Source organism: Macaca mulatta, chromosome X (genome assembly GCF_049350105.2).
Source record: "Macaca mulatta isolate MMU2019108-1 chromosome X, T2T-MMU8v2.0, whole genome shotgun sequence".
Lineage (NCBI taxonomy): Eukaryota > Metazoa > Chordata > Mammalia > Primates > Cercopithecidae > Macaca > Macaca mulatta.
In genome coordinates this window covers 78,673,243-78,687,688 of record NC_133426.1, presented here as the reverse complement: position 1 = coordinate 78,687,688, position 14,446 = coordinate 78,673,243, and the positions used below count along the sequence as shown (strand labels likewise).

At 48.4% G+C, this 14,446-nt stretch overlaps 1 protein-coding gene across 9 annotated transcripts in view; it reads right to left on the bottom strand.

The window, feature by feature from the left end:
• Positions 1 to 1,610: 1,610 nt before the first annotated feature.
• Positions 1,611 to 14,446, bottom strand: part of NHSL2 (NHS like 2) — a 231,984-nt gene continuing 219,148 nt past the window's right edge. For 7 of the 9 annotated variants that reach the window (XM_077989415.1, XM_077989417.1, XM_077989416.1 and 4 more), the window contains 6 exons: positions 12,970 to 13,097; positions 12,484 to 12,679; positions 9,933 to 10,064; positions 6,391 to 8,721; positions 4,796 to 4,928; positions 1,611 to 3,910 (listed from right to left, as the gene is read on the bottom strand). In XM_077989415.1, the coding sequence (XP_077845541.1) occupies positions 3,589 to 3,910; positions 4,796 to 4,928; positions 6,391 to 8,721; positions 9,933 to 10,064; positions 12,484 to 12,679; positions 12,970 to 13,097 (3,242 nt within the window). In that variant the 3' untranslated portion in view covers positions 1,611 to 3,588. The remainder of the gene's footprint in view (positions 3,911 to 4,795; positions 4,929 to 6,390; positions 8,722 to 9,932; positions 10,065 to 12,483; positions 12,680 to 12,969; positions 13,098 to 14,446) is intronic. The other 2 variants (XM_077989421.1, XM_015127682.3) reach the window with 1 other exon arrangement.

The window sequence follows — 14,446 nt, the reverse complement described above, 5'->3', positions numbered from 1 at the left end:
GAGCGTGAACTCATCTTTTTCCCAACTTGTTCATTGATGAGGAAGAGGGCAGGTGCATGGACAGATCTGCTCAGACAGGTACAGAGAGACTGCAATCGGGTCTGTGTTGTCCAGATAGTTACACTGGATGTCAGGTGCAATGCTCGTTAGGAGAGCCTGGTAGGATCTCCTCTGTCTGCACGTTCAAGGTAATTTATCCAGATCAACTGGTCAGTTTGTGTTCATTAAGCTAAAATTATTTATTTTGCTTCCTGTTGTCTCGCTTCCTTTATGGGTGAGTTGTGCTAGGGATGCAGTTCATGGGATTTGGGACTGAGGGATAAGTTGGGGCCGGTGGGGGAGGCCCAGTCAGGAGCTGAGGCAGGCCAAGTAGTGCAGGATGAGGAGAGGAGATACCAGCAAAGCTTGCTATTGTACTATTAATAACTATCCTCAAAAACATGTACTGACTACCCACCAAATGCAAAGCATCCTTGGTTAACAGTTAACCTCCTCCCCTGGGGATGGTGACTAGATCAAAGTCAGGCTAGCAGAGCCATCTGTTGCTACTGATTGGAATGGGGAGGAAAAAAGAGGATAGGGACAACTTGAAATGGAAGCTGACCTCCTAGGGCCAACTTAATTTCACTCAAATCTCTTCTCTATTCCACCTTCAAAAATCATTATCATTATTATTTGTACTAGTAGTAATCGAAGTAGTGCTGGATTCTCTGTAAGCCTTTCTGAGAGGGGCTTTCAGCCTCTCTTCTCCAGGGTCAGCAGAGCAAGTGCAGAAGGCAACAAACATTGTGGTAAGTGCCTGGGTGGGAGAGAGAGTGGTGTTATGATAATCAAAGGTAGGAGAGAGGTTGAGTGTTAGGAGTGGGGAATATGCTTGGTGTTCTGTTAATTAGTTATTAGTAGAAGTTTTACAGTTTGGTTGTTTATTTGGGACTATGTTTACCTGTTGCAAAATATTAAATGAGGCCAGGCACGGTGGCTTACCCCTTTAATCCCAGCACTTTGGGAGGCCAAGGCAAGAGGATCGCTTGAGCCCAGGAGTTCAAGACCAGCATGGGCAACATAGCAAGACTCCCATCTTTACAAAAAATTAATTTGAAAAATTAAATGAATACTTCCAGTCTTAAATGTCCTCTCTGACCATATGATTTCTGCCCCAAATCCTCTTGTGCTAATGGGAACACCACTGGGTGGGCCACAGTGATGATGTAGAAGATATTCTAAGAATTCCAGGCATATAGAGTATTGTAGAGAAAGCAAGACTAAAGGTAATTGACAAACATAAAGGTGTCTGAGCATTCAGCTTCAGAATCTTTTGGGAAAACCTCCAGAGGTAGCAAGGTGAGGGGAGAGGCAAAACCCGTTAGAAGTAGTAAACAAGAAACTTCCAGGAAAGTCAACAGAAGTAACAAGGCCTATACTATGTGAGTCCCATACTCAGCTTTAACGTTCAACCAGTCATAATGGTTCCCAAGGAGCAGACCCTGGTGTCCTTTCACTTTTGCTAAGCAAAAGCATAAACGGTCCTTCAGTTACTACAGAGGAAAATGTTTGTTTTTTGGAATTCTAAGTCTGGAGCAGACAAAGGTGGCATTCATATATAAACTGAGGCCAGGGATGAATTGATTTTATTTCAGGCAAAATCCCTGAAATTTCGAATTTGGTTAAGACCTTCACACCAAGTAGTTCTAGTACTTTCAAAAGCAACTGGGCCTTGCTGTTTATTATTTTAAGTGTCGAAGTGCTGGTTGCAAGGGAGTTGGTGGGCCTGGCCTGTTTCCAGAAGTCTCAGATTCAGAACTATAACAACAAAGGGCCTAGGCCTAGGGCTTCTCTTGTGAGAGGCCCAAGTTTTCTCAGTACTTAGTGTGGTTTTTCAGCTGCTCTGTCCAGCTGGAGTGTGGGCAGTTGAGCTAAGAGGTGGCTTCTCATTGGGCAATATAACCTATCAAAGTTGAGAACTGCTTGTCTCTGGAACTCTTACTGCATCCTCCAGGAGGTTGACCATTGAATCTATTGGGTGGGGAGTGAAGTAGGAAGGGGCTGGGGAACTCTCTTTGTGAAGCAGGCTACAATTTCATTCCACTGTTCTTTTTGCCTCTCGAAGACAGTAGACAATTAACTTTCCATCATTGGTCAGCAGGTTTTCTTTGCTCAATGCTTTGTCTTCCTCCCCAACCTCCCAGAAATCAGGCATACAAAAATCAAATGAATCACTGCTCTTGCTCTGCTTAGAAAATTGAGCTGACAAGAATAGTTAGTGCCTATAAGCTTTGTGGGAGGTGGGGGCAGGGAGGGGTCGCAATGATTATTCTGAAGCTCTTTCAGTATGCTATTTACCCAGGTTCTTATGCTCTCCCCCAGCAAGGTTAATTGAAAGCTGGTTAAACACAGAACCTAAATGGCAAAAAGTAGCCCTTTTGTGTGTGTGTGTGTGTGTGGTGTGTGTGCATTATGGGCCATAGCAACTGGCAAGACTGCCTTTTAGATTTTGGATAGATCCTTTTAGTTTATATGTTCTTGGTTTTTGGAACAGAGTCGGACTTCCTTTAAACAAAACCAAACCACCACAAACCACAGTCTGAATTGACTGGTGGGGGGCAAGATGCACTTACTTTCTATTCTCCTTGAGCCTTTGATGATGCTGTTCCTTCAGTTAATTACTTCCTGTAATGAATGTTATATGCAAATGAAATGAGAGTTTTTAGAATGCAGCATGAGCTGGGCACAGATCCTGGCTATCGCTGTTGACAGACATATGGAGGATCTCAAGGTGCACTTGTGAGCTACCTCGGCTAGATCTGAGTGAACAAATGGCTGTCTGGTTTGTTGGTCAAACTTGGTTCATTCAAAGCAACCCAGTCCTGGTCTTTTCTAGCTAATGGGAGTTGCAAGGGGGGCGGGGGATGTCTATATGTTTATTGAAACTTATCACCCTGATCTCCGTGTAGACAATCAAACTGAAAAAGGCATTAAGTTTCAGGATGGAGTCACAGTCATATTCTGCACCACAAAAGCCATCCAATCAACCCCATGCCGAAATAAGTGCACCCTGCAAACCTCTCGCAAGTGCAGAGGAAAGCTAAACTGTGGTTGAGGAGGCATCAGAGTCTTTCTGTGTTTGCACACAGGGCCATCAGAGCCTTCCTAGGAAAGTGAATAATGAGCAATGGCATCCTATGCCCCCCAGGTTTGGCAGCCTCCAATCTGCTCTCACACTGCACTCCTCAGTGACAGGAGCCAGGGATGGAGCAGCCGGGTTATTGAATTGAAAAAGTGGCACATGTGCCCTGGCATCTGAAAATTTCTTCTTAGTTAGTGCACACCACTGGGGAAAATAAGAAGAAACTCGGTAGTCAGTCATGACAAGCTTATAAGTATGAAAACATAAAAATGTCTGAAGATGATTAAGTGCCAGATGATTTTAGCTCTAGATGAAGTAGCCTCTCTCCTGCTGTCCAGAATGTGAGTTAATGTAAAAGAAATGTAGGCTCTGTTGTTATTCCCACGGTTCTGTTTAAAGACCCTTTCTCTTCCCCCTTCTCTAGTCAAGTTTAGTAAGTAAATCCTGCTTGTTGAGCCCAGGGCTTAGGTACTGGGGTTATCGGTGGTTTCATAGTCTTTTGAAAATTGTGCAATAATTCTCCGAGCCAGTGGGTTAGTGGTCTTCAGCAGTTCAGCTGCTGAGGGACGAGACCTTGGAGTTGCCTTACTTCCCTTCTTCTGTAGCAAGGCCTTGAAATCGTCATTTCTGCCAGCATCTAGGTTGGCACTGCTGCCTGACCCTGTGGTGGCGGTAGACTCACTGATTGGAGACTCAGCTGTGTTCTTTATTGGTGAGTGGGAACTTGTTCTGCCACCCACAAAGGCCTCACCAGGTTCCTTCCAGCCGAGCAGCTTCCTTTTGGACCTAGATAAGAGAAAGTTTGGTTTGAGTGAGTTCATGCAGCAGACATTTACCAGTGCTTCACAGGCCCCGATGCCTGTGACATAATCCAGGCGGCAGCCCTTTAAGCAGCTGTATTGATCTGCTTTCTCTCTCTCTCACCTCTAAATCCTCAGAGACCCTTGTTGGGCCCTCCCATCCCCACATTCCTTTCAATGCCCCCAGCTGGAGTCACTTGTCCTGTGCCTGTAGCCTCAGTCCTGCCCAGGTTCTGGGACCAAGGACGAATTTCAGGAGTCAAGGCTAGTAGTTCAGTGACTCTGAATCAGCCTGGGGACTGATCCTGTTCTGGACTGGTGGTCTAGCTCCATTAATAAGACTCTTCCCAGTTTTCTTGTCACTGAAACCCTGCCTTGTAATCCTGTCCAATAACTGGTCCCCATCTTGTTCCTCTTTGCCTAAGTTCCTGTTTTGATATGCTGCCTGGTGCCCCACTTCACCTCTTGATGGGATTTTTTTGGTACAAGGAATTCTGTGAAGGGTTAAATGTCTCTGACTATAGACAGAGCTAAGAGAGAGCAGATGGAGCCACAATAGGCCAAGTGGTTGCTAAGAGACGAGGGGCCTCTCACTCGGCACCTGGTCCTCCTCTCCCCTCCCTTCCTCCACTTTACCCAACGACATCAGTGAATTTGAGATGCGAGGCCCTGGACTGCGCTCACATATGTGGGTATCTGAACTTAGCCTCCAGGTGCAATTCTAATGGCTGCTTAGAGGTAGCAGTTTTTTCTTACTTTTAATTTTTTTCTTTTTCTTTTACAATTAGGATTTCAATGTGGAATAGCAGTTTTTCTTTAAGTACAAAAAGGGAAGGCAATTGCAATTAGAATTAAGGAAACTGGTGCAGACCTGTGTATCACAGTAAATAAATCTTCAGTTGTGCGTGAAGCCACAAACACGTCATCATCATCCTCCGCAATCCATTCGGCTGTTTTATCACTGATTAAACTTTTTTCTTCGGTGCCTGGTTCCACGGAACTCCCTAGACATAAAAAACCAAAAGGAATGACTTTGACCACAATAGATAGGACCAAGTACATTCTCATATGTTATTTCATTTGATGGTCAAAGCAACTCTGTGAGGGCAGCAGGGTGGAGATTTTTAATATCTCCATTTTGCAGAGGAGGAACATGAAGTTCAGAAGCTTAAAGATTTGCCCAAGGTGAAGTGAGTGGTGAAGATCAGCATGGGTCCCTATTCTCTCATGCCTTTGTTATTATAAGGGGTGGCCCGAGCATTCTCTTGTTTTAAACACTGTATATAATTTCTCTAAATGAAGGAGCTGGGAACGATCTAAAGTACTGACTCCCACCCAGTGGGTTAGAGTGGAACCTACTTGAATCTCAGAGGGGAGCCTGTGGAGTCTGAGGAAGCGTTTTCTACAACTACCTGGGGCTTTGATTTATTTGCTTGGCTTAGTCATGATTGACTCATACTGAAAGTCCAAATCTGCATATAGAAGGCCATGAGATTTCGATTTTTGGTGTTAAGGGTTCAGAAAAGAATGAGAAACATGGATGAACACTGACAACATTAGCTAAGTGGAATAAGCCAGTCATAAAAAGACAAATACTGTATGATTCCACTTATATGAGGTGTCTAGAGTCAAATTCATAGAGCCAGAAAGTAGAATGGTGGTTGGAGGGAGGAATCTGGGGGGAGGGAGAAAGAGGAGTTGTTGTTTACTGGGTACAGAGTTTCAATTTTGCAAGATGAAAGGAGTTTGGGAGATTGGTTGCTTAACAATGTGAATGTGCTTAACACGAATGAACTGCACACTTAAAAATGGTCAAGATGGTAAATGTTATGGGTACTTTACCACAATTAAAACAAAGACAGACAGAAAAAGAAAGGATGAGAAACATTACGTATTATGTTTTATGGTTCCAAGAAGAGCCAAAGAACTCAAACCACCCAAGAAAGTGAGCTTCCTTTCCTCCGGAAGGCACAAAGAGAGGCTGCTGGTGGCAACATATTCCATTGTTTCAGATGGTTCCAAGCCTGCCATGGCACATGAACTCAGTCTGGTGGGGTATTGAGTCCCATGTAGGGAATTAAACTCAGTGCAGCCAGTGAAAAGTACTGTACAGTGAGGTGGAGGAGTAGTTCCCATGATAGGATGCATGCTTGGCTAGGGACGTGGGATGCTGAAGTCCTAGGGTGCTAGAACCTAGTTTGATTTCATTATCTCAGCACTAGGGATTTAGAGGGGAGAGTGGCCTAAACTGGGCCTTGGAGATCTGCCTCGGGCTAGTCTTGATCTCAAGGGCAGTAAGGCCAGCCCGTGGTTCCTATTTAGAGTAACCCAAACCCTCAAGAGGTGCCCGCACTGACTTGGGATCAGGATAATTATTCTGGGGCATCTGCTTCCATCTCTGGCACTTCATTCTCACCCTCATCTCTCCTGTGACTGCAGGAAAAAGCCAACAGACAGTTTACTAACCCAGAGGGCTTGCCTCCCTTTCACTGTCAGCCTGAGGAGTTGAAGTCACCCTTTGACCAAGTGATTGCAGGTCATCGCTGGTGGGGGGACACTTGGCGTCTTCCTCCAGGGTGATGATGGGGCTGAGAGGCAGCCTTGGTTCTGCCACATAGGCCTCCATTTGAGCTGTGGGAGAAGTGAGAGGCAGGTACAGCACGCTGGGTTTTTTTGGTACGGGAGGTGGAATCTTGCCTTTCTTTTTCTCAGCTTCTTCCTGGCTCTGGAGGCTAATTCTTTCAGGCAGGGCCCTCACCTTGGGGCCCTCGTCCTCCACACTTCCCTGGGGAGGCTGCTGTGTTCCTGAGAAGAAAGCACCAGAGGAACTGGCAAAAGGCGTGAAAACAAGAGATGAGGGTGCTGTTGACTCCCCTGGGCTTCTGCCATCTGGGAAGCTGGAGGACTTTGGTTTCCGCACTACCGTGTAGCTGTCTTGAGGGAGTGGTCTCGCATGTTGAATTGAGCTCCTGGGGGGCATAGCCAAGGTTGGTGAAGTTAGCGCATACTCCTCAGGAACAGATGGTGGCTTGTGGACCAAGCTTGGAGGCCTCCGGGCCACCGGAGGCTTCTCAGCTACGGGAGGTTTTGTCTTTCTCTCTGGCAAGGTGAAGACTTCTTCTGCTCTGGATTCCTCGGCACAGTCAGGGCTCTCAATGTCATCTTCCGGCTCAGACTTGCTGACCGACCTCAGGCGAACAGAACGTAGGTCGGACTGAGTAACCATAGGCATGATTGGCTGGTTGGGATTAGTTTTTTGGGCCAGCTTGACACCAAAATTTGTCTCTGAGTGGTGCCGACTCACCTTGGTTTTGCTTCGGATGGAGATACTCATCCCAGACAGATCCAGGTTGGGTGAAGAGGTCAGTGGTAGGTCAAATGATAGCCGTGACTTGGGAAATTTCTCCATTGGTGACGTTGGGGGTAGTGATGACTTCCTCTCAGGTACCACTGGACGTACTCGGACACTGCTGCTTGGAGGGGGTAAGTGGCCCAGGGTCAGGGACATGGAAACAGTAGGTGTTGGTGTTTCTGACTGGCTGGAGTAGCCACTGGAGGGTGACATCAGTCCAGGGGGCCTTCCCGGGGAGGATATCTCCCTGGCCTCCACTTCAATGGAGAGTTGGGAAGGTGTAGTGGCTCTGGAGGTGGAAGGTGAGGCAAGAGACTCTGAGCTGCCCTGAACTTGGGTGCACTCAATGACTGTGGTGCCAGTGGCAGTGCTGGAGCTGGACAGGGATTGGTAGGTGTCACCAGACTTCCAGTCAGTAAGATACCAGTGGTGGGAGAATTGTGTACCTTCTGGATCTTTGTGGTTTGGAACAGCTGGGTGACCCTGAGCATCTGGGTGGGACGAGTGATGTCCTTGGTGTTCCAAGGAGAGGCAAAGGCTCTTGGGCCTCTGGTCCTTGGGTAGTGCTGACCCACCTTCAGGCAAGAGGCCTGGCTCATCTTTGACCAGTGAGACACTGCGCGTGGGTGGGGAAGGCTTCTTTTTGGCCTTCCTAAGTGAGATACTCTTGGACCTCTGCCTTCTGTGCTGGGCCTCTTGCTGGGCACTAAGGGAGGCGATGTTGTCAGCACTGTTACTGCCCTCAGAGCTTGTACTGGCAAAAGGCAGGGCACAGGCCTCATTGGCCTTCTGCTCCTCATCATAGTCCACATCTGTGGTGCCTGAGTCTGTGGGCACAGACAGTGACCGCTCCCGGAATCTGCTGGCCCCGCCGGGGCCTGTCTCCAGCCTTGTGGTCCCACTGGTCAGAAGGCCAATCTTGGAGGGTCTTTCGGGCATGTGCCTTCGCTGAATAAGGTGCTCAGGGTAGCCAGCTGACCCACTGCATCCTGCTGGGTTATCACGAGCAACAAGGAGGGTAGCAGCCTCCTTAGGAACCAGAGGTGGGACTTTGTCTAGAGAGACCCACGAATTCCCACAGGAAGGATTTTTCCCATTTTCATTGACTTGATTGCTCTGGCTGGTGGCACTTGGAGTCATGTAGGTAAAAGCATCTCCCTTCCAGGAAGTGGAGAAGGTTGATTCTGTAGGTCCATTGCAAGAACTGGGGACACTGTACACCATTCCCATGCTCTCCATGCCAGGAGGGTTTGGGCCACTCCGCGCCTGGTGAGGTTCGTCCGGCTCACTGGAAGGAGTTCTCAGTCCTGGCGAGGTGAGACTTGGGAACCGAGCATCCTGACCAACTGCAACTCTTCCATGAACTCCTTCCAGAATTGAGTGACTGGGCCTGATGTCAGAGGTGGTAGAGTGGGCCACACTGCCTGCTGGGCTGTTGCTGTGACCTGGAGGAAATAAACACAGGACATGAGTGCTACAGCAAGGGATCTCCCACCAGCTGTTTTGAGACAGAAGCACCAACTTTTTGCCAAGAAGCATTTGCCAACAGCTTGGTCAGAATTCCTTGGTTCTTCCCTTCCATGGATGAGGATGCTGGGGAAATTGGGTCCTTGCCCGTCACCCCACAGTGAGTCACACGGTGCCCTTGAATGGTCCAGATGGCTGCCAAATACTTTCCAGCTTTGATTATTCCTCTTAGAGCTGAAGTGTCATGTGGGATTACCTTGCATTTTCCCCATACTTTCACCCCAGGCTCATGAAACCATCACAGACCTCAGCATTCATCCATCCGGAGATGAGAGTAGAGGCTTCCGAACTAAGGACAGCATGGTGTGACGTTTGGCTCCAGCAGTGACTCTGGAGTATGCCCAAACTGCAAAGCTAAGAGTCTGGTTGCACTGTTCGCATCAGTCACTTTTAAGCTTTGCAACATAAGAGGCTGAGGATAACCTACAGATGTGAGGAAAACGTTTGGATGTTCCAAATCCCCAAACGTTTTCTCATACACACAAACAATTACTACTGTCATGTCATTATTATTATTATAACTACTACTGCTATGAGAATTTGTAGTAACAGCCACCATTTGTTGGACACTGACTATGTACCAGGAACATGGTAGGCAAGTTACATACAATAACGCTAGTCTTCATGCTAATTCCACCGGGTTGGTATCATTATCCCCAGTTTATAGATGAAGAAGTGAGGCTCAGAGAGGTTATGTAACTTGGCCATGGTCTCCCAGTTAGTAAGCGGAAAGACCAGGGCTCTTACCCTCTGCTATCTCCCTGGTCTGTGCTCCTGGCCAGCATTCGCTTAATGGTAGTAATGGTTCTGTTAAGATGATGGTGAGGATCCCTCTCTCCTCATCTATTTGCCTAAATTTGGCATATCTGGTTATATTACATTTATAATGGGAAACAATAATGTAATGGATTCATTAGCCCGGGAGACCTATTCTCCATATTCAGTTGACGCCCTTGACATGAGGCCCTTAGCTATTCTTAATTACCATATCGGCTTTTTCAGGACATCCGGAGGCCCCCTCCTCCACCCAATTATTCCTGTTCCCCATCACCACAGTACCACCTGGGTGGCAGGATTGGCGGGAGTGGGTAAGGGGAAGGGACTGGGGAATCAGCTGTGGTGGGGTCACCTTGATCTCGTTGGGAAAAGTTAGAGAATCCAATAATGGTCCGCCTCCGCCTCAGGGTGGACTTGGGGTTCACGGCTGTCTCTGTGTTAAACAACGAGTGTCGCAAACTTGCATGTTTATCAAACTGCTGCCCTGTAGCCAAAATAAAGACACTTGGGTGCATCCTGGTTTCTGTTTAAAGCACAGTGGAAATTGGCCTGAGAGAAGAGAATTATGGCAGTTGTGATGAGCATGAATAGCATCCAAGGCAGGTGGCACTTCTTCCCCATCTTTCCCAACTTGGCCCTGGGCATGCATGCTGGGTTTCCCAGGCTGCACCCAGGTTACCTGTAAGTCTTAGGTGTTCTGGGGCAGTGGTTTTCAACCCTGGGCTACATATTAAAATCAACTGGGCAGCTTTTGAAACTGCAACACCTGGACCTTATCCCAGAACACTGAAATCTCTGGGAGTAGGGCTCAGGTAGAAGCATTTTCTAGAAGTCTTCAAGTGATTATTCAGAGGTACAGCCAGGGGTGAGAACCACTGGTGTAGAGCAGCGGGCTGGGACTAGATGCTGCCTGACTGTGATCTTTTCTCAGAGAAGGTCTTTATATGGGCCAGGTGAGGCCAGTGTCTCCAAGAGGCTGCCCCACTGCCCTCCACCATCCAGGAAAATGCCTGATAGTCTGTCCTACAGTCTCCTGGTCACATTTTCCCAAAGCTGGCCCACAGCATGGTGATTGAGTTCTATTTCTTTCTCTTTCTCTCTCTCTCTCTTTTTTTCCTGGCACTGGCTTTTCAATTTAGGAAAATTATTGACACAGATTATAGTTATCACTTCATCTGAGTTACATGGTACTTTCAAAATACCTGTTAATTCAGTTTGTTTACTGACTTGATAATGTTTTCAAATTCAACGCAATTAAAATGGAAGATTTCCTCAATAATATGTCTTACTTAATATTATTTAAAAAAATTTTTTAGAGCTCTATTTCTCTTAAAGTGCTAGGTCAGTCTTTGGGTGCTGGGAAATGGCTGGGTCAGAGTCAGGGCAAGGCAGGGTGGTGGGGCGAGGTCTGTGATTCCACTTCCCTTTCTCTCATTCAGCAGCTGGCTAGCCAGACCCTCCCCCGCCAGCCACACAGCTGCACACGTCCACAGACTCCTCAGCAAAGGAGTCTGTGTGGGCAAAGCTCAGGGACAGCCTCATTGAGAGGAAGACAGACATTTATTTATTTATTTATTTAAAGACAAAGTCTCACCGTCACCCAGGCTGGAGTGCAGTGGCGCCATCTCAGCTCACTGCAGCTTCTGACTTCTGGGGTCAAGCGATCCTCACACCTCGGCCTCCCGAGTAGCTGGGGCCACAGGTGTGCGCCACCACACCTGGCTATTTTTTTGTATTTTTGGTAGAGATGGGGTTTCACCATGTTGCCCAGGCTGGTCTTGAATTCCTGAGCTCAAAGGATCCACCCACCTCAGCCTCCCAAAGTGCTGGAATTACAGGCGTGAGCCACTGTGCCTGGCCAAGATAGACATTTAGACACAAAATGTTCAACATCATTTCTGGAGTCTTTCCTCATCAGCCCTCACTCCTTTTGGTATATTTCCCTAGGCTGTGGGCTCTATTTCCTGCCTCTGATTTTCCGAAATGATGCCAGTGACAGTGGAGGACCCCATATCCAGGGAGCACTGCCACGTGTGGCCAGAGCTGTCCTCATCATCTTTATCAACATTTTCCAGCAGAGCACAGGCTGGCGCTGGCTCACAGGACCCCTCTGATCCCTTTAGGTTACTGAGATCATGGTTTCATCATGCTGCATGGCCCTATCTCCTTCTCAAATGACTGGCCCTCCTTCTCTTCCCCTTACAGCTGATGGAGTGTAGATCATGGATTAATAGTGAGCATGGTATAGTGTGCCACATGCCCCCAGAGCCACAGCCAGCTGGGCTACATATAATACATCATGTTCCCCACTCTCAAAGTTGTACTGGGTCCCCTTTTGATCTTTTTGGCCTTAGGACCTTTCTACCACTTCTTTTCTTGAAAACTTGCCAAACAAGTTGAGGAGGCCCACCTTGCTAGAAGACTAGTGTCCAGTGAAAGTGCCACGAGGCCTTTGGTCTGTGCCCAGGTGTGATCCTCCCTTGTTACCACCAGCACTCCAGACCCTACTCTCCTGCTCCGACTCTTATCAGTGTACTCCAAACCCAGCTGTGGGCACAAGAAGTTGTCTTGCCCTGACCCAAACAGAACTCACAAACTTTAAGTTTCCATATGTGCTCTGAAGAGCACACAAGTTCATAAGGCTTTGAAGCTTTCTGTTAAGAAAATTTTGTTTGCTATCAAATAGTCTCAGTTAGGGTGGCAGTGCCAGGAGGGGGTGAAGAAAGAGCAGCCAGCGCCCCCTCTTCTGCATGCCTCCGTTCCCTGGCAAGACCCATGACCGTGACAGCACAAGGTGAGCCGGTAGCAAAGAAAGTCTCACTTCCCTCCCCCAACACCCAGTGCATTGAAGAAGATGGTCTGTAGAGGCATGAAGGGAAGAAGGCGGTGCTAAGCAACTCTACCAGAGATGTTGATGGGCACAATGTCAGACTGCGTGGAGCAAGGCTGAGGCCACCGCTTCTCCTCTAGGATGGGCAGAGGGAAGAGGTTATTCCAGGCAGTTTGCTTGTCGGCTGTGGTAGACAGGCTCAGGGAGGCCTCGGGGGCCCTCACACCCTGGGTGGTAGTCTCATCCTCGCTCAGCTGCCGTTTTGTAGGCTGTTGGGAGAGAAGGTGATGGAAAGGGTGTATTCCTGCCCGGCGATGAGCCAGTGCCCATAGGGTGGCTGTTTAGGCTGGGTAGTTGGAGACTTCATCTGGGAGGCAGGAAAGCGTGGACAGGGCGCCAGGCCAGGCACCTGCTGTGCAGGGCCCATCCCAGTGGGGCCTCAGGGTAGCTCTGCTGGTGAGCAGAGGTGAGCAGCTTCCAGTGGGTAACGTAAGCAGCTGGAGGTCTCCTGTCAGTGGGTGCATGCTGGCTCTCCCAGGTGGGGGATGAGGCAACTCACCATCAATACAAACTCCAGACGCCTGGCAGACTGGGGCCTTGGGTTGGGGGTGGGCTTAGTGGCCTCATCAGAAGAGCGGAAGGTCTGCCCCACAAGTCTGGCCTCCGAATACTGTTCCTCATATTCTTCTGAAAAATAGCACAGTGGAGACACACACTCTAGGGTGCCACGGCCAAGTGCTGGGCCGGAGAAGGGCCATGAGCCAGGGCTCCTGCTCTAGCTGCCAGGCCTGACTTGCATTTTCTTTAGGCTATTTCCAGGTGTTCGAGCCACTGGATTTGGAAATGGAAAAGTGCTTGCTTCCCAGGACCATGAGGGTCGAGGAGAAGAGAAGGTCAATAAATTCATGCTGTGGTGGTTTGGGGACCAAGCCCTTATCTCAATGACCCCCACCTTGAGTGCTCAGTTACGAAAAGAGGCTCAGAATGCAGACACCTTTTGCTACTCTGGACTGCAAGTTCCTCTCTTTGAAGCCCTGCAGCTCTTAAGGTTTTCTGCAACCCTACCAAGGAAATGACCTGTGTGAAGCAAGAAGAGATTTACACCAGGAAGTCCAATCTGGAGTTCTTTCTTGGATGTCAAGAACTCTTACTTGAGCCTTTGTGGGCTGGGTTCCCTGCACCTTAGTCCCTCTGTGAGTGGTGTCAGGTCTAGGAGGGCTAAGGTGAAGGAGAGGGGAGGAGGAGGTAACAGCACAAAAGAGGCAGAAGTTCAGCGGCATCATCAGTGAATAAGGATGCACAAGATTTGAATGGGGTTGATTGAAGCGATGAATTTGATGAATACATGAAGAAAGTGAGAGTAGAGAAGGGACATTCATGCTGCATGTACACTGAACAAACACTCTTAGAATCATAGAGATTTGGGGTCGCTCTTGGGGTTCTTTGGTCCAACACCTCATTCTGTGCCCAGACTCCCTCCTCAGCAGCCCTTCTAGGTGCTTCTTCAGCCTCAGCGCACACACCTGCAGGGAAGGGGAGCTCCCTCCCTCCCAAGGCAGCTCATTTCTTCCACGGACAGTTGGGGCTGTCAGGCGTGTCAGAAAGTTCTTCCTTATCTGGAGGTGGAATGTGCCTCCTTCTGGGTTTCCACCCACTGGTCCTAATTCTGCCATGGTAGCAACACAGAGCACATCAACTCTTTTTCTGCGTGGCAACTCCTTTGTTAATCTGAACACAAGGCTCATGGTGTCCCTTGGCATCTTGCTTTTCGAAGGTTACCACTGCCCTGGTAGGGGGTGGGGGTTATGGCTGTCATCCCGTTGGTGGCCCATCAGCAGTTTTCTATTCGCCATTAGAGTTAACCTTTATTAGTATGGATAAAGGAGTGCTGACAAGACCTCTTTTCAAGCTTAACATCCACTGAGCACCTCTTGGCAGGTGGGGAGGGAATCCAGCCTTGTGCCAGGTGCTTCTGGAAACCCCAGGGTAGTAAGATGTGATTCTTTACATGGAGAAGCTCAGGCTGGTTAGGAGGA